The sequence below is a fragment of the Takifugu rubripes genome, chromosome 22, assembly GCF_901000725.2.
Source record: "Takifugu rubripes chromosome 22, fTakRub1.2, whole genome shotgun sequence".
Classification (NCBI taxonomy): Eukaryota; Metazoa; Chordata; class Actinopteri; order Tetraodontiformes; family Tetraodontidae; genus Takifugu; species Takifugu rubripes.
The window spans coordinates 12,179,423-12,202,089 of record NC_042306.1 but is presented as its reverse complement, the minus strand read 5'-3'; the positions used below and the strand labels follow the sequence as shown (position 1 = coordinate 12,202,089).

The following is a 22,667-nucleotide window of genomic DNA, read 5'->3' as shown; positions in this document are numbered from 1 at the left end:
CGGAGGATCAATTAGCCGCTTCGATCAGATGCTTTGCAGAAAGGTCCGTGCCCATGTGGAGCTCTGTCCGCTTCCTCATCCTGGGCTCAGTCCAAGTGGCTGCCAGCGACGCCACGCACAGGTCACATGACTCATCCTCCATCTGTGCTTCTCTCCAGGTCATAAATTCCACGACTATGCAAAGGTTGGCTGTGGCTGACAATCCTGATAAAATATGTTTGACAAACGTGTTGTTTTGGTTCATTTTCCTCTAAATGTCCTGCAGGGACCCCAGAATAAAACACACCCTTGACATATAAAACAGACAAGGATGTTCAGAGCTGAAGCTTTTGTCCACTTAAGTGGCCTGCTTGTTGTGGCATTGCACTTCATTTAGCCATCCGTTTCCATAGAGACCAGTCTGATGTTTTTGAGGGCACCATCAAAAAAAAAAAGCTCCAAATATTCATGGGTGTGTCTCATTCACACATACACAGAGATCTAATTCATTTGTTTCACTTTGAAGTATTAAAAAACTAACAAAGGCTGTAATAAAGAATTCATTTATACATCTGATTTGTTCTTATAAAAAAAGACCTTATATTTGCATTTAAATAACAGGAAAATTAGTTACCCATTACCCATGACATGTTCTGCAAGGTTAATGCAGCCGTGTCCCCTATGAAAGTGGATCTTTGAGTAAACAGAAAATAGACATACCCGTCTTAAATGTGCAGTTTGAATGTACACAGATGTTTTAAAAATGCTTTTAGGTATATAAAAAGGAGTGTTTCAGCTACTGTAGAGGCAAAACAGGAGGCGCTCACCCCCATTCACAGATGAAGAGACTCCAAATAGACATTTTATGTTATTTCCATGTTTTGAAACAAACAACAACAACAAAAAAACACAATGACCAACAAATAACCCAACAAGGCTACATCTTAACAAACCCTATAAGGCTGCTGCATGTTTGATAGTGTATTTTCTGAGATCACCGTCACACGCTGGCAGCACCTGAATCTGGCAGCAGTTTGGCACAGAGGAGGCACCCCTGTTGATTACCGAGTAAAGAGCTGGTTAAATATATCCAACAGTTTCATCAGAGCCACCTGTGTTTTCCAGCTTAATTACAGCTTCTATGTCCTGTTGGTCTTACAGTTGGTTCTGCTCGTCGCCATGGCTACTCTCCATGTTATCTGACAGAAAGACGTCCATTCCTGCTGCAAATTACATGAATTCTCTTCGTAAATTGCCTTTGAGTCACGTTTGACCGCAGCATTCCCACGCGTTTTACTGTAGCTTGAAGCTCTACAGTTTTTAAGATAAAGCTGGACTGCAAAAATTGTGCAAATTGGCTTCTCCTCCTTCCATTTCTTTCCTCCAGCTGCAGTGTATTTTTGACAGCAACGTGCTTTATTGCTTCCACTTCCCAAACCCATTCTTGGCCAGTCATCACAGTCCTGCTCAGTCCGTCTTTGTGAGGTTCCAGTTCATACACTGGTGACTCCGCTGCTGGCAGGTTTACCCTCATATCCATAAAGAAATGTGGAAAGGATAACCAAGAGTGTCCCTGCAAAAAATACCCTGACAGAAGAACAGCGAAGCTGTTAAAACAAATCAGACAATAGAGACTTAGTGACTAGACTTACAGAGACCAGGCAGGCAGGCCAGGTGTGTCAGCAGTAAAGTAGGAATGCTTTATTTAATAAGACGAAAATCAGGAATTACACCTACCTAGTGGGGCTAAAGTCGTCCAACACTAAATATGAAATGAGGGCAGAAATGATGATGGACAGAGAGGTGGCAAAGCCTTTGAGGATGTTGTCGGCATATTTAATGACCATGGCTACCACCAAGCCACCCAGAGCCTGCGGAGAGAGAACACTGTGTTTTACAGCTCAATGAACACAAAATACAGCCAAAACAAATGAGAGAATCATTTAAAAACCTGCAGCACAACAACAATGCAGGTGATGGTGTTATATCCCTGAAACATCCCCGACTGTTTCAAAAGTGGTCCATCATGAATGATCATTCCACCAAAGCCAAGCACGAAGCCAAACAGACCTGCAAAGAGGAGGGAGACTCTAAATGCCCCGTTAAGAAGCAGAATAACGTTTAATGGATTAGGATTAATTACAAACATCTGCCGCTAGAGGTCACTGTATGTCAAGATTAAACCAAATCGCAAAATGTTTGATGTTTTCACTCAGAATACAAGAAAAAGCAGTCACACGGTGTGCAAATTGTCTGGTAGAATGTGGAACCTCCTTTAAGGATGACACATATGACAGAACGCACATTACTTCCAATTATAGGTAAATAGAGTGTAAGATAACTGATGGCCATAATCCACTGTAAACACGAACACAAACCAAACACGGATATACATGTGTTACACATCTTTCCACCCCCATTAAATATACAGAGGTCTTGCTCACCCAGCTGTATATTACGGACCCATATGCTTTGTCTTGTCTCCTTAAGGATTTTCTCAAAGTAAACACCTGCAAAGCCACTGGAGACACAGGCCATCAGGACGGCCATCAGTCCCACAAACTGAGAGTTTGCAGTCAGGACCTGTCGCTCGGTATCGTTATTAACCACTGAGGGCCACTGCGGGGGTTACACAGACGCACTGTATCGTGAATGATGCTAAATTCAGTGGTGATAGTGACATTATGGATGAAAACAGACCACAGACATTGGTTAAAACGTCGTACCTGCACAAGAGTGATTCCAGTTATTAAGACAAGCAGTGAGAGCCACTGGTGGAAACTCAACTTTTTCCCCAGCATGGAGACAGAAAACAAAGCTGTGGTGAGAATTTTCAGTTGGTACGTCACCTGTATGTGGGGGGGTGGGGAACCACAGATATCACCACAGCATCAGAGCAGAAGGCAGCAAACTAAAAAGCTATTACAGCGAACCGGACTGAGGATTAAAGCGTGCCTGGATTTAATGAAGGAGCTTATCTATCTGTGTTTGAGCATATATGGGCATCTGCTTCAGCACTGCAATTAAGAGCTGTACTTACAGTACGATAACCACAAATCAGATTAAACGAGCCTTTGTAGGCTTTTCATTCCACAGCAATGCACTCATCTCAAAAGTATGTATAAATATTGATGTGTATCCCCCTCATTGGTGCTAAAGTGTTTCTAGACCAGAACAGATAAATTGGACTAAGAGTTTAGGGGTAGGTCTCAGCTTAAATTCCTATTTAATCCTGTTGTGGGTTATTCTTTTTGGCCCCGCAAGACAGAAAGACCTCACATTCTGGGAGAAATGCCCACGTAAGCCCCCCCGCCCGATTGAACCTGAACCCATTTCTTGTACCTGATAGGTGGCTGCGTCCAGGTTGGACAAGGCAACATAGAGCAGATTGTTCTGCAGCGTGTAGATGCCTGCAGGAATGGCCAACTTCATGGTTTCTCCAGGCCTCTTCACAATCTCCTCCCTCAGCAGTTGGTACATGGCCCGCACGCTGAAACCTGACAGAGAGCCTGTTGTTGGTAACTTAGCCACAGGACCACCCACAGAAGGAGCAGAGGGACAAAGGGCACCCAGTCTGCCCACAGGAACACTGGAGTATATTAGAGGAGACTGAATGTGGACCTACATCACCCCTCTCTGACATGTTGCTTACCGTTCTCCGTGAAAACAAGGAGAGTGCAGATCACGATTTTAAGGACCTCGGCGGACACAACGGCGGACGACGCCAGGTAACGGGGGCTGTCTTCAATCAGGGTGCGCGAGTAACGCATGGTGAGCACCAGCGAAGTGGTCTGCAGCACCAACACCCCGAGAGACATGTACTTGATCATGTACGAGTGCGAGGAGGCCGGTGGCATGATGGAGGCGGTGGGCTTCAGCTCCAAGGCAGCAGAAAAGGTCTTCGGGAGGGGCATGAGGAAAAGGATAAAGCGATAAAAGATGGTCAAAGGAAAGAGATTGGGGAGGGCCAGACTACCAAATCATTCAGAAACATTCAACTTTGCCGTCTATTTTCCATCAAGACAATTTTGGCTATCTCACAGTTAGCTTCTATTTTTATTATTAAACCGCATAAAGAGGAGAGCAGCCTGTTATTAACCTGCACATTTTTCCTCTCTGTTACAGGTCGAAAGTTAATCATTTCGTGCGTGAGTCAATCACTGGTAAAATGATTAAAACATTGAGAGTATGAGTGAGAGAGAATTTAACCCTTTAGCCCTGCTGTAGTGTAGAGTAAACAGAAGGCTCATTAGAAATGACGCATTCATCCCGAAGACACGGTTTCCGGAGCTATTTTGAAGTTGAATATCATTGTAAAAGATGTGGATATGTACATGTAGATACCAGGAGTCACTCCACTCCTGGTATCTACATGTACGGTGGAGTATCTCCACCGGAGCGACACTTGTCTTTAACAGTCCGTACCTGCATGAAACACCCTTGACAGATCACTAGATAATTACGGCTCACACGCCTTTTAGCAAACAAGAGTCTCCTTTATTTGCAAGGTAATTAAAGCCTAAATGCCAGGTGCAGCTTTGTCTTGCCTTCTTTTTCTTTGTACTGCTACATTTCTTTTAACACACTGCCGGCCGATCAGGGGTTTCCAGTTAAACTCTGTGGTAGAAGTACTCCGCTGTCAAGAAAAAAAGGATTGCTCTGCAACCACGAAGGCCAGAGCAGTATTGACATAAAAATCTATCTTTGGGTTTAACACACAAACCTCCTTATGTCTGAGGGTCATATGTACACAATCCCGCTCCCACACGACCAACCAACTCCCCCTCCTTCTTCTTAGGCAAATTTTAGGAACACTGCTCTCTTTTACTTTCAGTGAGCAGCATTTGCGAGAACCTTTGGCCCCAATCTCAAATTACAAGGTTACAACTCATCCTGGACACTTAAACCAGATAAGGTTCAAAGCTACTGTCCTTCTAGTGACCTGTGAAAAAGCAGTTACTTTAAAGTTGTTGTGTGATAACGACTTGAGGAGCCATGGAACAGAACCAGTCACACTGACAACTTTACAAGGGCAACCAGGACTTGAATCCTTTCTTTTACATCTTTTTCTTAGTTTATCTAGGTTTCCAAGGTAGTTTTCTCTGTCAACTGGACTGGGTTTCTTCTCTTGAAGACGTTTGCCTTCTATCCAGAAGGCTTCTTCAGTTCTGAAATCGCTGGGGAGAGAGCTTGAATATATAGCCCCTGTGGACCATTTGCATGCTAATGATCTGGGTGGTCACCTGAGAGTCGTTAGCAGGGTCGTTGGTCGGGTCGTTCACCTAGTTTCTGTTATCTAGATTCTAACCCATCAATGACATCTCCAGGAACCCACTCGGACACCACAGCTAGAGGAAACGAACACAAGGAACAACTGTTTACATAAAGTATAAGCAAATATTTACCAGGCCAGTAATTGTCTCTTCTTTTTTAAATACATCCAATCAGTCTTCAAACATGCCAGGCTGACTGACTACAGCGCCAGAACGCAACGTTGTGTGTAATGTATGGCAACTGAGCAGAGGAGCAACAGAAGTATGAAGGTGAGGTGGAATCAAAACTTGAATAGGAGATAGTAATCAACCTGTTTTTAAAAAAAAATATTGTTCTTCAGTTACTGTAAAGGAATGCTGGGAAACCAAAACAGCAGGTTCTATTTTAATCCAAGGTGTGACGCTTCAATAAAATCATGTAGGCATGGCCCAGTGAGAGCAATTATGGGTATACAATGCCAAGTCAAAAGATGGCAGAACATCAGAATATTAATATTACTGATGTGCGATATGTATTATTGGATCGTTGATAACTGGATTTACACATTTTGTCTTTATCAGATAATGTGAGTTCAGTCGTTAAACCAACCGTAATCATTTTCACTTTTAACGAGCTAAAACATTCCCATCCTGTAGGTGGCGCAAAACACCCGGCCAGTATCCAACAAGGCCAAGAAAAATAGCCTCCTCCAGCCGCTGCAGACCCCCAAGGACCAATATTATATATTAGCAAATAATATATAACAATATAATAACACTTCTTGTAAACGTAAAATGTGTGCAACAATTATCCATAAGAGCTGCAATTTAGCTCATCTCATTTAAAAAAAAAAAAAAAAAACGTGATCACAACGGCAATGCAGGGATGAAAGTTTAAAAAGAAAAGACGGCCAGTGAATGTTGTCAGGTTATTATAGTATTTTGTGCTTTTGAGTTTAAAAAAAACAACAGATTCCATTAATAACTGTTCAAAGGTTTGTGTTTATTGGAACTGGTAATTACCATACTTGCAGTTCCTCAATCTTTCCTTCCAGATTCATCAAACATTTTATGTTGTTTCTATCCAAAGGCTTGAATAAATATAACACTAATACTAATATAACACAACAGATCATTGGTGCAAACGTTCTGTAGCAAAAGTCGGTTTCTGAACCAGTTTAACTGACACATCGTTGTAAAGCAGTTTAGGGCAAAACAACACCGCCACTGCTATAAACCCAGATCAAGGTGCAAACCCCACCCTTATTTTTTTTATTTTTTTTTTTATTTTTTTAACTTAAGGTAAGTAAAGATATTATGTAACAAAGCCCCAGCGTCTCCCCTGTAATAATCCTGTCGGTTCTCTCACACTTTATCTCAGAACTCTAGTTTCGTTTTCACAGTTTCTCAATGGTGAAACTCGGATACTTGTCAGTGAAAGAATTCTGGTGAAAGCAAGAAATAACTTGGCTTCACTCAAAAAACAAACAAAAAAAATGTATTAATTTGTTTTAAGAATAAATATTAAACATGATCCGGAAGATCATTGAGTGTGTCCCATTACGCGATCGTAACCCACCTAAAAGTTAAAAGCGTTACCTGCAGTAGATGTCCCCCCCCCCTCCCAGATCGCTCTTGCGGATGAACTGATGCCGTAACTCCTCAAATACGTTGCAGGAAGAAAAACAAATAAACTTTCTCGATCGGAAAGGTAAATACTTCGCCTAGTATAGTGTCACCCCCCAGCAGAAAAGCTTTCCATCTGCAAAATGGCACTATTTCATACAGTCGCATTTACAAGCCCAAGACACTCACGCACGAAAACGAGGGGAAAATAATCTTCCACTTAGTTGCGAGCCGGTAACTGAGTCTGCTTGGCCACGGCAGGGGAGGGATGGTGTCTTATTAGTAGCCGGGTAACTTTAAAATACACGGACTACTGCATATTACAAGGGCATAGTGACTGACACCTGCTGGACAAAACACCAAAAGGGCACGCTATTTCCGAGAAAATATGCAATCCCAATGGAGCACCAGGAAATAAACAGCAGGAAATTAAAATAAGCAAATAAAACCCTTTAGAGCATCGCTATAACCCGGAAAGTTAGATTGATATGTTCATCTGAAGACAAATTTTCACCAAACTCCACTGAGATGTTTTAGAATTTAAGGCACATTTAATGTACATCATGTGTATCAGGCGTAGAAATGGGATGGCAGCGAAAATGGTCGCCATTCTTATATTCATTCAACAATTGATTGTTAATTTAATTGATATTTTGAAATATTCGCGAATGCGTTAGGTGGCGCTGTAGGAAGCAGCGACGTAGTGCTACACCTAATTGGGCCGCAGAAGAAGAGTGACACGTGCTTCCTGTGTTTCAGCCTCTCGATGTTGTCAGAGCAAAATGGTGCGTAAATTAAAGTATCATGAGCAGAAGCTGCTCAAGAAAGTCGACTTCATTAACTGGGAGGTTGACAATAATCTGCATGAAGTCAAAGTGTTGCGCAGATTCCACATCGAGAAGCGGGAGGATTATACGAAGTAAGCATCGGTGCCTGTGTTGTTAGTGTTGTGGTGACACCCGGTGGAGTTTTTACAGTGTTATTTTAGTAACATGAATTTGCTCGCCGTGACATACTTCCTGGATATTTCGTATACTGAACAATAACACTGTTTATGCTGCTCTGTGATTGAGGTACAACAAGCTTAGTCGCAACATTAGAGATTTGGCCCAGAAAATCAGGGACCTGGATGAGAAAGATGGATTCAGAGCTCAGAGCTCACATCGACTACTGGAAAAACTGTGAGATTCTCTCATTTTTCTTAGTTTTAATCACATGGAATGCTGCCGTTTATTGATAGAAGTAACTGTGCCAAAGCAGTGAAACGCTGTTGGTTGATTTATGAGAACTAACTGAAATATTCTGCATTGACAGTGTCTGTTGTTTAGTTTAACCATTTACACTTGGTGTGGTTACATTCATGGAAGACATTTTTGCCTTTAGTTACAGTGCTGGACTCATCCCCACCAAACAGAATCTGTCCCTGACACAGAAAGTCACAGCGTCTTCGTTCTGCAGGTACGTCATTTGTCATTTCCTTGGTTAATAGCTGTGACCTTGTCTCAGGTCTACTGTAAATGTCCTGAGCTTCCCATTAATGCTTCCTGCAGGAGGAGGCTGCCCAGCATCATGCTCAGCCTTCGAATGGCCCAAAACCTGAAGGCAGCCATCACCTTCATCGAGCAGGGCCGTATCCTTCATTGCATCAATCCATAAAATTGACATTTCATTTGACTGATTCTACAGTGTTAAAAAAGTGGAACATTTTTACTGCAGGAGAGACGTTAACTAGATATAGATCCATACATTATAGTTCTGTCCTTTACTTGGACTCAGATGTGCGTGTCGGCCCAGAGATTGTCACAGACCCAGCGTTTTTAGTCACAAGGTCAGTGCCTCCTCTTTAGTACGTTCTAACCAGTTTTAAGGCAAGAATATGAGAATTGTCAAAAGGATAATTTATTATTTGTGTTTTCTCTCCTGTGGTTTCTTTAGAAATATGGAGGATTTTGTCACCTGGGTAGATTCTTCCAAGATTAGACAGCATGTCCTGAATTATAATGATGAGGTGAGTTCTGGGTTTGCTTTTTCATCTGCGTTACACATCATTTGTTGTTGGGCTAACAAAGACGTTATTTTCTTCCCCGTCACCCTATTCAGAGGGATGACTTTGACCTTGTGGAATAAGAACAATCGCATTGGTTGATTCTCCTGGAGGACAAAAAGATGGAACTGTTCAACAACAAGAGACTGAGACTTGAATCCCTGGTGAAAAACATCACTGCTTTACTTTGGGGAGGACAGACTGGTTCCTCTGAGCTAAGAACTGTTCTTCTGAAGTCACTTTAACCAGCTGTCCTTGTGGTGTTCCATAGTTGTGTTTGTGTGATGTATATAAGCGTGGATGTACAACAAAGATGATCAGTGTTTCTCATAAATAGAGCAATGAAGTTTATTAATAGATTTAGTAGCTTCAGCATTATATTTAGACAGTGTAACCTTTCAGAAGTAAACATTTTGACTCAAAATTTTCAACAAAAAGTCTTTACATGTGTAGTATTTTCTTCACATTCATGCATGAATACCAGTGTGTAAGGATCGGTTCACCACCACCATTCTCTTACGATTCTAGCAGTTAAGGAGATATTTGCCAGCTCACATCCCACCACAGCCGTGTGGCTCTGCTTATACAGTAGACGGCACAAATGAAGCGTTTCAACAATCAGATGGAATTTGACCTTTTTAAGGCAATCTGGCGTCTCAACTATTAAAGGTCCCATCAGAGCCACCAGAAACGCACATAGATGATGAGGGTGATGAAGACCACGGCGACAGCAGCCACCTTCGCATACGTGGAGCGGGTGTTGAGGTATTTGGCGTCGCTGCGATACTTCTTGGACAGGGTAGAGAGATTGCTGGCTTTTGTGTCGAGAGCTGAGGGCAAAAAGGTGCAAACCGTGATTTGATACAGAAAACGATGTGGCAAAAACATTTACTCTTGAACTCACTAGAAAGGGCTTCTCCCCTTTGCAGAACCTCCTCAATATTTGCCACCATTATCCTCTGAACATCCTGCAGCTCCGTGTTGATGCTGCCCAGGTTCCGTCTGGCTCTGCTGTCAATGTACGCCTTCTTGTTTTTCTGGATGTATGTGTCTGAAACAGTGCGAGGTTATATCCAGAGAAGTATTGAACCATTTCTGAACACACAAGCATGTCACTCTCAGTCTTACCAAACTCAATGAAAGAATATGGCCTCGTCACTGTTGGCACCCTTCTCCCATACTGGTCAAAGAATTCTGTGTGGAGGTCTTCCAGGTATGCAAAAGCCATCTTTTTGGGAAATGAAGCCTCGGAGAGGAGCAGGTAACAAACGCCTTGTGCAATCATATAGCTAAAGTATTTTAAAAAAGCAAAAAAAAATTACAGAATTGTCATTAGGGGGACACAGTAAATGTAGTGATTTATGGACTTACTGAAAGTTGACGTCACCGGCCTCCAGAGTGCAGCGGTCCGGACTCTGAGCATTCAATTTCCGGAAGAGCTGCTTAGCTTGGCTTTGGTACTGCTGGAGATCTCTCCCCGACTTAGAACCATTAAGACAAGTGGTCAATTATAATAAAAAGGTTTCGTTAGGTCAAGCATCGTGACGTCAAGAGAAATAAAGATTTATGTTCTAAAAGCTTTAGAACGTTTAAAAAAAACTCGGATTTATTATAACAATTATTCTGCCGTGTATTTTTTTTACTGATAAAGTTAACAGTTTTTACATATACTTATATATAAGCTAGTTTACACGGTGGTAAGCATGCAAAATTTACATTCAATGTTCAACTCAATTGTTCTTTTAAAACTAATAGCTACCGTCATTAAAATAGAAGAAAACCCAAATCATTGTGTTTTCTTTCGTTAGACAAAACATATGCGAGTAATTATACCGTAAGTGAAAATTACGTTGATTACAAACCAGAATATTTTTTGAGTAGCTTTTGATGAAAGCTAGCTTTCATTGATACCTGCTCATCCTCCTGTATGGACGCAGCGAGCGGCAGACCGTCCGCCACACGAGCGATCATCGTTAATAAAATCATGATGAGAAGACGGCAGTTTTGGCAACTTTAACAAAGTCTGTCAACCTCTAAAACTTTGTATATTTTTGTTGTCAATTGCGGACCGGATGAAGTGGGCGGATCCAGGTTGGAGGTGCACCAGCGAAATACTTCCGGGCGGAAACTGAGTAAAAGCAAATTTCGAATAAATTTTGTATGCTCGAAACATAATCACTGTAATTTTCAAACACTTTTCGAAATTCGCTCCAACCGCGCTATTTCTTTATTTTTTATGGTGTGACTATTTTGTTCAAGAGTTTAAAGGAAGAGGTGAACGCCAGCCCCATCAGTCTGCCAGACAGCTGGCAGACGGACTAACTGCATCTCCCACACTGATGCTTTATCCGAACGGGGGCTGCAGCTGCAGTCGGTCTGTCTGGGTCCTCCGTCTGGGGTGAATCCAACCTGAAATACAACCAGAGGATCAAGCCATAACATGGACAAACCTGCTAGGTAACTCTACCAAATTCTGTAGATTTCACAGTCGTTTGTTTTGTCCTCGGGTACGCGACATCACGCTACAATGTGAACCGGCTGCACTTTTCTCGCGTTTAATTTTGCCATTTAATGCATATTTACGTGCAACCTCTCGTATTGATCGGATAAATGCACAGTTTGTTGACTGCAGCTTGTACCTTTAAATGCACAACCTGACGGCGGGTGTAGATGCGGCGCAGCTGGTCGTTTTGCACGGTTCCTGCATTCTGGTGATCATTTACTTGACATCTTCCAGACGTGCAAGCCAATTGCTACCAGTTCACATAATTTAAACGTGTTTATTCTGGCGTATCCGTGCTGCTGCGGGTGCTGTTGGATGGCGATTTCACGATGGAGCGCCAGAGCGCAGCCATAGATTAATCCTCTGAGAACCACAGAAAACCCCCATTCTGTAATAACGACTGGGCTGCTTGGCACAGTGGCATCCCTAACAGCTTGAAAGGCCTTATTGTCGTCGAGGTGCAGCTGGCACCGGCGTGCGCACTTTTGAGTGTGTTCCTGACTAACGCGTCTATTTTATTGTCTTTACGAGAATATAACTGTCGGGTGGGGCACTTCATGACTAATTGATTATGAATAAATAGTCGTCCATAAGCTGATATTCACTGGATATCCTCTGCTAAAACCATCACTACGTCGCTGCCTCCACTCTAACGGGACTGATTGTTTATTTTGGATTCATTTGTAAGAGAGGAAACGTGCACAAAGCTTTGTGTAATCTGAGCCTGGCAACTTTCTAGCTGATATGCACACACGGAACTGTGCTTTCGACTCTCTGGGCTTCCAGGTTTGCCAGTAATGTTCAGGAGTGAGGAGCAGAACTGCTGAGGAGGAGCAGGAGAAGATGGGATGCACCTCTGCGAAGCAGGTGTCTGCCGTGCCCAACAGCGAGGAGGGGGGGCAGAATAAAGCTCACAGCAATGGGGACCTCCTTTCTGGTTCGTGTGCTTACACTCTTCACATTTTCCATGTCCTGTATGGTTAATAAGTTAATAACTTACCAATAATGATTCTATTACCAAACAGAAAGACTGACTTCCAACCCCCGATAAAATAATGTAATTTAAGAACAGATTGGATCCTGCAAATACTTATTTTGTGCCTCTCTTTTAAATTTATGTTTCACATTTTAAAGCTGCTTTTTGGTACATTTTAGAGCATCCAGATAAAAGAAACTGGCAGCAAAACGGGACGTTAACATGGGTGATGATAAACTGTCGACCCAAACTTCCAATTCATGGTGGCAGCTGCTGCAGCGGCTCCACCTGAGTCATATCTGTTCTGCAGCCTCTGGCGGGGTTAGCGGGTGTATTCCCATCATCTGAACATGCTGGTTTGAGAGGTGCTGGCAAGACGGAGGCCACTCGGCTTTTCTGAGTACTGAACTCTCAGTAAAGCAGAAGAGCTGCTCTGATCGGAGAGGACGAGAGCGGGTTGACCTCAGAGTGAGGTGCGCTGCTGCTGGTGCACTAACAGGTGCGCTCCTCTCTCGCTCTGTCACAGATGAGTACAGGATGAAAGTAGTGGAGAAAGTCAAGTACCTCAGCACCGACGAGGGAGGAGTGGACGGCTCCGACAGCACGGTGCGCGCCTCTCTTGCACCTCTGATGGCTTTTTACATAATCAGGAGGTGGATTTTGACTTTGGTTTCTCCTGCAGGAAAAAAGTGCACTGCTCGGTAAAGACCAACCCTTAGATGAGGCCGGTTCCAACGGGAAGATTCTGTAAGTTGTAAGTTCTGCTCAGCATGGTTTCCTCTCCTCGTCTCTGATCTGCTCCGCTGCATCTTATGCGTACAGGAGCATCCACTCCTCTGAGAGTCAGCAAGAGTTCTTCAGGATGCTGGACGAGAAAATCGAGAAAGTAAGAAATGACACCGGAGCTTCATGTTTAATGCAAAACACTCGCTTGGAGGATAATCCCATCACTCCAGCAAATCTGTGGCAAGTGAGGACACAACAAACAATGTCACGATAACTCAAAACAGGCAGAACCTGTCTTATCCAGCAAGACTGTGAGCTGGCTCAAAAAAGCAACTAGTTCTATTCACTAATGAAGGAATATTAAGTTCATTTTTCCAGATTGTCAGTATTAAAACAATGGATTTTTCCGAGCAACACAATCGGACTCTCTCCTGTGCATCTTGCCCTTTAAAACACAACCCTGACTGTCGTCGTTACACGCAATGATGTCTGCACGACATTATGTTCAGGACACAGCAGCGTCACTGTGACAGTGACGAAAAGCCCTGTTTGCTGCCTGAATAACTCACTATTGCACCAAGTGTGAGCTTAGCTGCTGCTAAAAATAGCCACCAACAAATGGTGCATTAACTCCTGTTTCAGTAAAGCTATTTTCAACATGCTTTAACTATTCATAATAATCAAGGTTTTGGGGGGGGTCATATAATGGAATAGGTGTAGTCTGAAGGGAACATGGCATTGTGTTTGTTTTTGGGAACTAATGAAGGTTGCATCTATTAGTCTATGAAATATCCAGGTGCAACGAAGCTGCTGAATTATTGCACTTATTTTGGGTTTAAAGTGTTGGATCACACTTTCATGGGGGTCAAAGAACACAGGACTGGAGCATTTAGCTGATATCCCTCATTTATTTGTGCTGTTATTCTACAGTTATTGCTGTCTCGGCTTGTGCAACCTTTTACTGAACACTACGTATTTGTTTGTTGTGAAAATTAGTCGAGTTCCTCCTGGAAGTTGCCACAGTTATTGGAAAACACCTGCGATTGTAACTTCCTGTTGCAATATTATGCAATTGAAGGTGTTTTTGCAGTAATATCACATAAATAAGGAATTTACCATAGTGTGATGGGTTTACTGATGTCTTGTAAACTGTATCTCACGGTTTATCTGTGTTTTTTAGGGCAGAGACTACTGCTCGGAAGAGGACGACATGACATAGCACCATGACCTCATCCATCGTTATAGGAGAGTACTGTCAGGCCAGTGTTACCAGTGGACCGTACCAAGTGTCACAGTGTCTGGGGACGAATTCTCTAAGAACTAAGCACCTTGTTGCCCTCCTCAACCACGTCTTAGTGTGTTTTTAAAGGTTCCTCCTTTATTGATGCCATTACCGATAACGGACATCTGGGAGCCGGCGCCACTTCTGTGTTCTCAGTGAAATTGCTGCACATGCAATTTCCCAGGAGCAGAGGCAACAAGGAATTTTGTAGCTGCTGCTCTCAACAGTTTTGACTATTTCATCTCTCTCTACCAAGTCAAGGGTTTGGATGATTCCTGCATTCCAACCTGCAGCACGGACCTCTTTTTTACAGTACATTGGTGTGTTTGTCTGTACGTTCCTGCTGTGCTGTCGAGTGTTTATGTTTAATAAGGCTCAGGGCGGAAGTGTTGTATTATTTTGTCTCATGCATTCAGATTCTTCCTCTCAATAACACATTGCTGCACCATTAACACGACACTCACACAGGGTGGAGTCCAAAACCACATACAAAATTGCCATTTTGTGTTTCACTCACAGGTATTATGTCGTGTCCTATGTTGATTGTATTTTGCTTTTCTAGAATAAAACGTGTTTTCAGTATGTTGCTTAAAAATCCAAGAACACGGCGCTTCCTTAATAACGTGGCGCACAACTGGTCAAACTCAAATTCAGTTTTCTATAACTTCCATTATATACATCCGTTAAGGCATCGAAAATATAAAAGTACACATTCAAATACGTTTTAGGTGGATGAGCATCACATCACACCCACACATGAAAACAAATATGGCAGCAAAGAGCTGTCATCAGATTTTAAGGGTGTTTTCTGAGGTTTAGCACAAGCTCAGAACCCCGTTAGCTTCTACACTATCTCAACACATTTTCTTTGTTGATTCCACCAGCTGAGTAACCTGGGTTTCCTCTGGAGATGGAGTTACATACACACATTATAAGCACTCGTGGTATAGCTATAGACGAGCTACTATTGATGTTTTTTGGTAACACGGTCTCAGATCATGGGTTTGCCCGTGGTAAATGCCAGGGCGGGTCCACGCTGCCATCACTCAACGCTGCTGCTTTCTTTTCCGATGTTGCCGGCGCCCCACATCCTGAAAGGGTCCTGCAGGGGGATCAGGTGTCACCAGCCCATCAGTCATCCTCTGGTAGACCAGGGTGGAGTCAGAAGCTACTGCACACAGCAGCACAGGGAAGCCTCTGTCCAACACCTGACGTATGCTGCACCCCAGACAAAACCACAACGTCAGCACATTTGATTGACCAAGTCTTTTCTCCCGTTGTGTTACCGTTTTTGTCTGATGTTCTCACCTCACTGTTAACTTGAGTTGTTCATGAACCTTCGCAGTTACTTCTTACCTTTTGTGGCTCAACGATCGATGAGAAGGCAGTGGAAGAATTGATTGGGTGGGGGTTTCTTCCTTCTCCTTCCCTTCCAGCAGAACAACCTGCAGCTCAGGGTGTTTGACACAGGACACATCTGTCCACTGACGCACTGCAGGAAGATAGAAAGAGATTTTATGGCTTCGTTAAATACCTGATAGCCAAAGTCACTGATTCCATTCGCCACATCAATCATGTTCCCATAACGTATTGTCAAATTCACCCTCTTTAAGATCCATGTACACAAGGAACGCTGCGTGTAGTTGCTCGCTGTCCTCAACCTCCAAACTCTTCATCAGCTGATACTAAAACACGGTAAAAGCATGTGTATTAAATAAGGGAGCACCGGAAACTGAGTGAAGCACCGATGTCCTCACTCACCATCGGATGTTGTAGCATCCAGTTTCCCCGTAGCGGCTTCGCGTCTTTACCTGACATTTCGCACATTTTGATGACGTTGTCAAACTGTTTCTTGCGCGATAAGTGAGAGGGAGAAAAAAGAAGCAGGTAACTAATTTGTTACCAGCGACGCTTCTATCACCGCACGTCTGGGTTTAATTTTAAGTTTTGTGTAACATCATCAACCTTCCGGGTGGAAAGGTGCGCGCATAATTGTGTCCGGGTTTTAGAACATATCTGAAAACGTGCTTCTAATCCTTTTCTACTCGCCTTAACGTATATAGGGCAGTTGCATTAAAACATTTTTGATCAAATTGTGATTTTGAAGAACTTAAATGATGAATACAGTTAAACGAAATTCAAATTGCAAGAAATGGAATATACTGAGGCGGGGGAATATACTGAGGCACCAAAAGCTTCTTGCCAATCCGCGCCTGGGACAAATATTCGACATTAATAAATAAATGGAATAAATTTTTATATGCTGCATTATGCCGCCACCTGGTGGACTACAGCGGGAACATCATCTTAGAGTTCGATCTGCTTTGACTCCAATTAACGACTCGCATTTGAACTGAGCCAACTAATTATTAATCTATTTTAAAATTTAAAAGGTAGACACAGAGCACAGCTTTATGGAGACATTTTGACTTGTTGACTTCATACTCTGGGTGAGCTACTCCTTTAAAACACTAACAACTGACCTATTTGTGACTGTAGGACACCAGAGACCAGAGAAGAGCTCAGCTTGAGTATTTTATTTTTTAAAAAGCACTGGTATGTTCATGTCAAGCAAACAATGGAACCATTCAATATTAGTATTGTTCCATATCACAAAACGAGTTATGAAAAGAATAATTATACCACGCAAATGATACATTATTTTGGAATAAATTAATCGGCATAACAAGAAATAAAAACTTGTGTACTTAGGAAATATCGCAACTCCAATGCTCAAAATCGAAGACACCTGAGAATATAAATATTAAAACAGCTCATTGTAGCAATCAATTAGTTCCAGGGTTCTTTCTTTACTAAATCTTTGATTTAAAAAAAAAATTAATGTAAAAATTAGGCATCGATTTAAAACACCCATTCCTGTACAATGTGCATATCTGAATTAGTGTGGTGATGAGAGAAATTTTCGTATTGTTACTAATTTAACTCCAAAGTGAACAACGCTCATTTGTCATCAAGCCACATTCAGTGATATGAACAAGAGATTTCGACTGAGCTCTGAATAATCTATTCTGCAGTGAGGTGACAAGAGTCCGACGGATTAAACCAGCTGTCATCTGTGGTCTGTCAGGACAGAAACCCGAGGCAGAGAAACGGGAAAACCTGCTACACAAGGAACGGTGATACCGTACAAGACAGGAGGAACAGACAGACAGGGTGCTGATAGATGGGTTTTCCGAGGTTTAGTGGCATTACAGACATTCCTGAAAGAAACTGGATGGATTTTGGAGAAAAAGTGAGGTATGTTCTGGTGGTTTTATAGCTTTGAGACCCAGTCAGAGCAGAATCCCTCCTGTGAGGAGCTCCAGCAGAGAAAACTGTCCGTGTTGCGTGTCCAGTCCTTGTCTGAGGCCGCTGCCAGCAGCGACCCAAAACTGTCAACAGATCCGTGTACAAACGTCCCAAAAACTCTCGGCTCTGATTAAAATAAGAATCGACAGTGAAGCGGCAGATGGCTTGACAGCGGCGGCGGTCCTCTTTGATTTGGATGCGAAGGAGATGAATGCAGGAACAAGTTCCAAGGGGAAAACAACAATTCCAAAAAAAGAAAAATCCTCAACAACATAATAAGGGGGGGGGGGGGGGGGGGGGGGGGGGGTCTACTCATGTTATCTTACGACGTTTTCTAGAGCACTTGGACATAAAGGCAGTTTTAAAAACCAATGGCTATTAAAATACTAGCAAAGTTCCACAGTGCTCGCTCATAGAAGCCCAGAAACAGTGCAAGCCGTTACACCATCCAGCCAAACACACCTGTACGGAAAAAAGTGCGGTATTGCATAATGAGTATCGGTCATGATATATATATAAACCTATACAATGATCCAACTGTAAACATGGTGCAAAGTAGTTATGACATTTAAGGCTTTCAGATATTCCTGAAGTGTTGTTCTCTGAGAAAAAGGAACCCGTCCGTTAGCTGGACAAACAGTGTGGAAACAGGAAATAGTTTTAAAAGACCCTAGAAATGCGCCTGGACGCTGTGGATTCAAGCCTCTAGATATCTAAAACCAAGTCTGATTAGCTTGATTAGCTTGTGCCATTTTTGCCATTTGGAACCAATCGGGTGCCAGTTCTCAGAATATTTTTTAACACCAAGACCATTTTTCCACCTAATTAACAGCCGAGCGACGCCCCGGGTGCCCGTTAGCATCACTTTTCCTCACAGGGGCAACACCAGACCATGATAACACATAAAAAGAGGCCGAATACGCAGCGTTTCACACAGCGCTCAACAGTTTAATGGTGGAAAAGTGAGGCGTCGGGGTCTCACCAGTCGGGCCGGGCCGCTCTTATCACCAGGGCTGAGTTGTGGTGACCACTGAAGCCAGCACCATCTCTCCAGATCACCAATATTATTGATACCATGGCGCACTCTTTTCCCAGTTCTCTCATTAAGATCACATACCAACAGCAATCGCAGGCAAGCATACACTCTCACCCCTAATATAAGGACTAAACTTCATCGTGTGTATTAGTTCTGCTGCTAGTAGCATTACCAGTTCTCTATATTAAAAGCTTGAAGCTTATATACATCTGCATTAGTATTAGACATAATACTACAGTGTATTATGTGTCATGTCCTGGATGATCCAGATTTATGGGTGACATGCAAAAAAAAAAACCTCTCCTACAGTGAAGTTTGATCCAGTTTCTGGCAAAATTACTATTAAATCTATAATTATGTCTGATATACAAAGAAAAAAAATAGACAATATTGCCTCAACTAACGATTAAAAATCAAGGAATGTGTCACCGCTAAGACTTTTATACAGAGTCTGCAAAGCTAAAGGGAAAGGGAAGCTATGCAACGGCGACTTCTCGCTACCTAAAACCACAATTTTTGTGCTATTTGTGAAAAAAAACAACAACAATGAGCACAACAATCTATAAAAAGACAAAAGAAAAACATCAGCCGGTAAAACTCCGTTTGAGTAAAAACAGAATATAGGAAATATCCCTGCTGTTTGTAGAGGTGTTTCAGTTTAAGACGAACTCCGGTTGGGGGGGGGGGGGTGTTTAGGGTTGGGATTGATTGAACAATTCCAATCCGAGCGATGATTCCAATCCGATCGAATCCTGAGTGAATTTAAGAGCTTCGTAGACAAAAATATTCATGATCTAAAAAGACAAAAGTATTCTCTGCTGTGCCGTATGAAAGGCGACCTGCATCAACCCGCCGGTTCCCATTAAAGCCCGACAACTGGCGCCCGGGTCGACCAGCAAGACGCTTTTGTGTCAGTCCCCCAGAATTTCCATCAATGTGATGAAGTACCGTAACGTGTCCCGCTTTGATCCCAGAAGACTCGAAAAGAAAAAAAATACAGCGCGTGAATTGATCTGTTTAAAAAAAAAAGGTTTCAGAATTCGATATGTCATGAAACAGGAAATTGAAAATGCAAATACACAGCGGCGAGGCGCGGGCGCCCCCCCCCCCCCTCGTGGTAAATGCGCTTCAGTCTGGAGTGAGGTGTGTCCGTGTCTAAAAGCAGCTCCTGGCTGTTTAATCATGATGGAGCGGACCGGAGCGGGCCCCCCGGGCCCCAAAGATCTGGACCCAACCCTTGATGCAGCGAGGGGAGGATAGTGGTCACGTGACCCGTCGGTGTGGGAAGAAAGCCGAGCGCTCCCGGCCCACGCCCAGTTGGTTGTGATAGCTTGTGTAATCATGTGTTATGTGCATTTTTCTTTTTCTTTTTTAAATCACAGCACAGTAACGCTAAACCCTACTAAGCAGATCTGATTGTTGCTGGTTAGCTTGAAACCACGGCGACCCTCCGGCGTCTCCCCCCCCCCCCCCCCCCGCCATCCGCGCCTCACACGGAAGCCACGCTAACGGGCGGGCGCCGCGGCGGAGGAGGGCGCGCCCCTGCCGCGCGCCAGCATGGATGGCTGGAAGTCGGGGTGGCGGCGGGCGTGCTTGATCAGGTGGTCGCTCCGCATGAAGCGCTTGTCGCACAGGGGGCACAGGAAGCGCTTCTCCCCCGTGTGGGTGCGGGTGTGGCGGGCGAGCTCGTCGGAGCGGGCGAACTTCTTCTCACAGTCGGGCCAGGTGCAGGGGAAGGGCCTCTCACCTGCGGAACGGACACATTTTATCACCACGTGATACTCACAGATTCAGCAACAGCCACCAAGCTGCGTTTAAAGAACACTTTTAATGTTCTTATTTTAAAAATTAGAATATCTAATCAACCCCAAAGGGGCACTTTAATTATTAGACAAACACTCTACGGCTTTGGTCCAATCCGGTGGCACAAATTTCCATTCCTAGTTAAAAAATAATCATATCGCGTCAGCGCACATGTCGGCTGCAGATGGGCCAGATTAGCCTCCCTGAGCTACCACTAGCCTTAATCTCCCGCGGGGAACCCGGGTTTACCCGGGCTAAACGAGTGGGATGCTCGGTGCCATTTTCGAGATCACAAAGCCAGTCCACGCTCCTCTTTCTGGGCGTTCCCACCGAACTTTCTTACAGCCGTTTCCTGTCCCTAATCCCTCTGCGCCTGCTTCGTGACCGCCCCCCCCCAACACGCCAGTCCCACTTATTCTCAAGAAATAAACCCCCAAAAAAACAAGCATGAATATTTAAAAACGCCTTTGTTCGGCCCAACTTGCAGCACATGTCAGGTCGGAACAGGCGCACCAAAGTCACCAAAACGCGCCCTTTCACGCGACATAATCGATCGTTTTACGCGCACTTCGGTGCCCGGAACCATCAGGACACCACCGAGCACTTGCTGCTGCCATCAACTGGACCGGTGATGAACTCTCTGCCTTCCACGTTAAGGTTTCGTCTTACGTTCATTTCATATGCAAATGCAGGCAGGAGGAAGACCTTCGTCACCGGTTTTAACGTCCAGCCCAGTTCTTTTGTTAGTTTACTTCTTTGTCAGACTCCGAAAAGGAGTTCTCCTCTTTGTCTGCCCACGTTTGGTAACGAGGTCTTAGTAAATGAGGAAAACCACAAAGCGCCCCCCCCCCCCCCCGAATTTGCCTGATCTTGAGGCCACGCTACGGGCGTGCGTGTCCCCGACCAGACCGAGGTTCGGGACGGGCTAACATGTGATCGGCTCGTCTGCGTACCTGTGTGAGTCCGAATGTGTGCCTTCAGGTGCGAGGATTTCCCGTAAACTCTGTCGCATCCGTCAAAAGTGCACTGGTGTCGCTTCACCGGGGAGTGCGGGGGCCCCACGCCTCCTCCCCCTCTCAGCTGCTGTCCGGGGACCGGGGTGGCGGAAGGGGTCATGGTTGGTGTGGTCGGGTCGGACAACGTGGTGTAGCCGCTCTCCCCGCCACACGAGGAGTTGCTGCTCTCCGAGTAGGCCGACATGGGGCGGAACTTACCGTGCAGGTCGGTGAGGATACCGGCCACTGCAATCATGTTGGCCCCCTCCAGCCTCAGCGTCTCCCGCACTTCCCTGTCCTCGCTGGAGCCGTCGGGCTCCCCGGGGAGCAGGCCCACGGTGGCCGGCTGGCTGGCGAGGACGACCGGGGTGGGTCTGTGTAGCACAGGGCCGCTGGAAAATGAAACCAGGCATTCGGCCGCGAAGTAATCAGACGAAGCAGTCAACGACATTTTTATCTGTCGTGTTTCGTTGTCTTAAAAATAAGGAGGAAAAAAAAAAGGTCCAGCAGGCGGGGCTAGCAGTCTGGTCCCGACCTCGTTTTCATCAAACTCGACGAAACAACCGATTCCACTTGGGTCTTGTTACCGCCATGCAGTGTATCGGTACTTGGGAGCGGCTCAGGACGTCAGAGAAAAGGCACGACTGAGAAAAATAAAGGATTAAAACCGCGGTTCTGCTTCTAAAGCGACATGCGTGGCTCTCTTCTTCTGATGGTTCATTGTGTCTGAGCCGGAGAGAAGCCGGTCAAACCTACGCCCCCTGGTTCTGACTGAAGACGCGTTCACATCCCTCGGTTAAATCCCCTCTTATCAAAACGTTAACAACACGCATCTTCCTATGGTTGGTAACGTTTTGTTATTGCGTAATAAAAGGACACAGTCAACATAGAAACATACCTCAACCTGTCATTTATAAAAATTAATGTAAACATACGTGTAAAAACGTGTTCTCAAACACGCATAATGCTTCATTAGCTCACAGGCACTCAAAGAATTCGTAAACTTTTGATTATATGACATATTTGAATGAATTATGGTATCCAAACACGATTTTCCAAATATTTGATGCCCCATTTGATAGTTAACTGTCAAGTGTTAACGGCGTTTTCACGGAGTGTCTAGAATACGATTTTCC

General features: G+C 44.1%; 6 protein-coding genes across 13 annotated transcripts; 2 read left to right on the top strand and 4 right to left on the bottom strand.

Moving 5' to 3' along the window:
- Positions 1 to 814: 814 nt before the first annotated feature.
- On the bottom strand, positions 815 to 7,160 carry slc35a3b (solute carrier family 35 member A3b). Of its 8 annotated transcripts, XM_029831391.1 has the most exons (10): positions 6,831 to 7,160; positions 5,223 to 5,327; positions 4,527 to 4,638; positions 3,632 to 3,878; positions 3,322 to 3,476; positions 2,706 to 2,828; positions 2,424 to 2,598; positions 1,931 to 2,049; positions 1,717 to 1,850; positions 815 to 1,566 (listed from the first exon to the last, which is right to left on the bottom strand). In XM_029831391.1, exons 4-10 carry the CDS (start codon positions 3,834 to 3,836, stop codon positions 1,473 to 1,475), a joined length of 1,005 nt encoding a protein of 334 aa, XP_029687251.1. In that variant the 5' UTR covers positions 3,837 to 3,878; positions 4,527 to 4,638; positions 5,223 to 5,327; positions 6,831 to 7,160; the 3' UTR covers positions 815 to 1,472. The 8 variants fall into 8 exon arrangements, with proteins under 8 accessions (XP_029687251.1, XP_003975830.2, XP_029687252.1 ...); XM_003975781.3 differs by lacking the exon at positions 4,527 to 4,638; XM_029831392.1 differs by lacking the exon at positions 4,527 to 4,638 and having other exon boundaries at positions 7,047 to 7,154.
- Positions 7,161 to 7,554: 394 nt separating this feature from the next.
- imp3 (IMP U3 small nucleolar ribonucleoprotein 3) lies at positions 7,555 to 9,332 on the top strand. Its single transcript, XM_003975782.3, has 7 exons — positions 7,555 to 7,776; positions 7,931 to 8,038; positions 8,241 to 8,315; positions 8,408 to 8,487; positions 8,634 to 8,685; positions 8,793 to 8,865; positions 8,958 to 9,332. Exons 1-7 carry the CDS (start codon positions 7,640 to 7,642, stop codon positions 8,982 to 8,984), a joined length of 552 nt encoding a protein of 183 aa, XP_003975831.1. The 5' UTR covers positions 7,555 to 7,639; the 3' UTR covers positions 8,985 to 9,332.
- On the bottom strand, positions 9,231 to 11,014 carry sec22ba (SEC22 homolog B, vesicle trafficking protein a). The gene is made up of 5 exons (XM_003975752.3): positions 10,813 to 11,014; positions 10,273 to 10,382; positions 10,030 to 10,190; positions 9,806 to 9,952; positions 9,231 to 9,731 (listed from the first exon to the last, which is right to left on the bottom strand). Exons 1-5 carry the CDS (start codon positions 10,885 to 10,887, stop codon positions 9,577 to 9,579), a joined length of 648 nt encoding a protein of 215 aa, XP_003975801.1. The 5' UTR covers positions 10,888 to 11,014; the 3' UTR covers positions 9,231 to 9,576.
- Positions 11,015 to 11,206: 192 nt separating this feature from the next.
- Positions 11,207 to 14,785, top strand: zgc:55943 (uncharacterized protein C1orf21 homolog). Its single transcript, XM_011616616.2, has 6 exons — positions 11,207 to 11,358; positions 12,191 to 12,341; positions 12,907 to 12,986; positions 13,063 to 13,127; positions 13,203 to 13,266; positions 14,287 to 14,785. Exons 2-6 carry the CDS (start codon positions 12,248 to 12,250, stop codon positions 14,323 to 14,325), a joined length of 342 nt encoding a protein of 113 aa, XP_011614918.2. The 5' UTR covers positions 11,207 to 11,358; positions 12,191 to 12,247; the 3' UTR covers positions 14,326 to 14,785.
- A 115-nt stretch (positions 14,786 to 14,900) lies between these two features.
- On the bottom strand, positions 14,901 to 16,370 carry tsen15 (TSEN15 tRNA splicing endonuclease subunit). The gene is made up of 4 exons (XM_003975783.3): positions 16,150 to 16,370; positions 15,992 to 16,073; positions 15,745 to 15,880; positions 14,901 to 15,606 (listed from the first exon to the last, which is right to left on the bottom strand). Exons 1-4 carry the CDS (start codon positions 16,213 to 16,215, stop codon positions 15,435 to 15,437), a joined length of 456 nt encoding a protein of 151 aa, XP_003975832.2. The 5' UTR covers positions 16,216 to 16,370; the 3' UTR covers positions 14,901 to 15,434.
- A 540-nt stretch (positions 16,371 to 16,910) lies between these two features.
- LOC101073550 (Krueppel-like factor 9) lies at positions 16,911 to 22,293 on the bottom strand. The gene is made up of 2 exons (XM_003975784.3): positions 21,490 to 22,293; positions 16,911 to 20,480 (listed from the first exon to the last, which is right to left on the bottom strand). Exons 1-2 carry the CDS (start codon positions 21,980 to 21,982, stop codon positions 20,239 to 20,241), a joined length of 735 nt encoding a protein of 244 aa, XP_003975833.2. The 5' UTR covers positions 21,983 to 22,293; the 3' UTR covers positions 16,911 to 20,238.
- Positions 22,294 to 22,667: the final 374 nt, after the last annotated feature.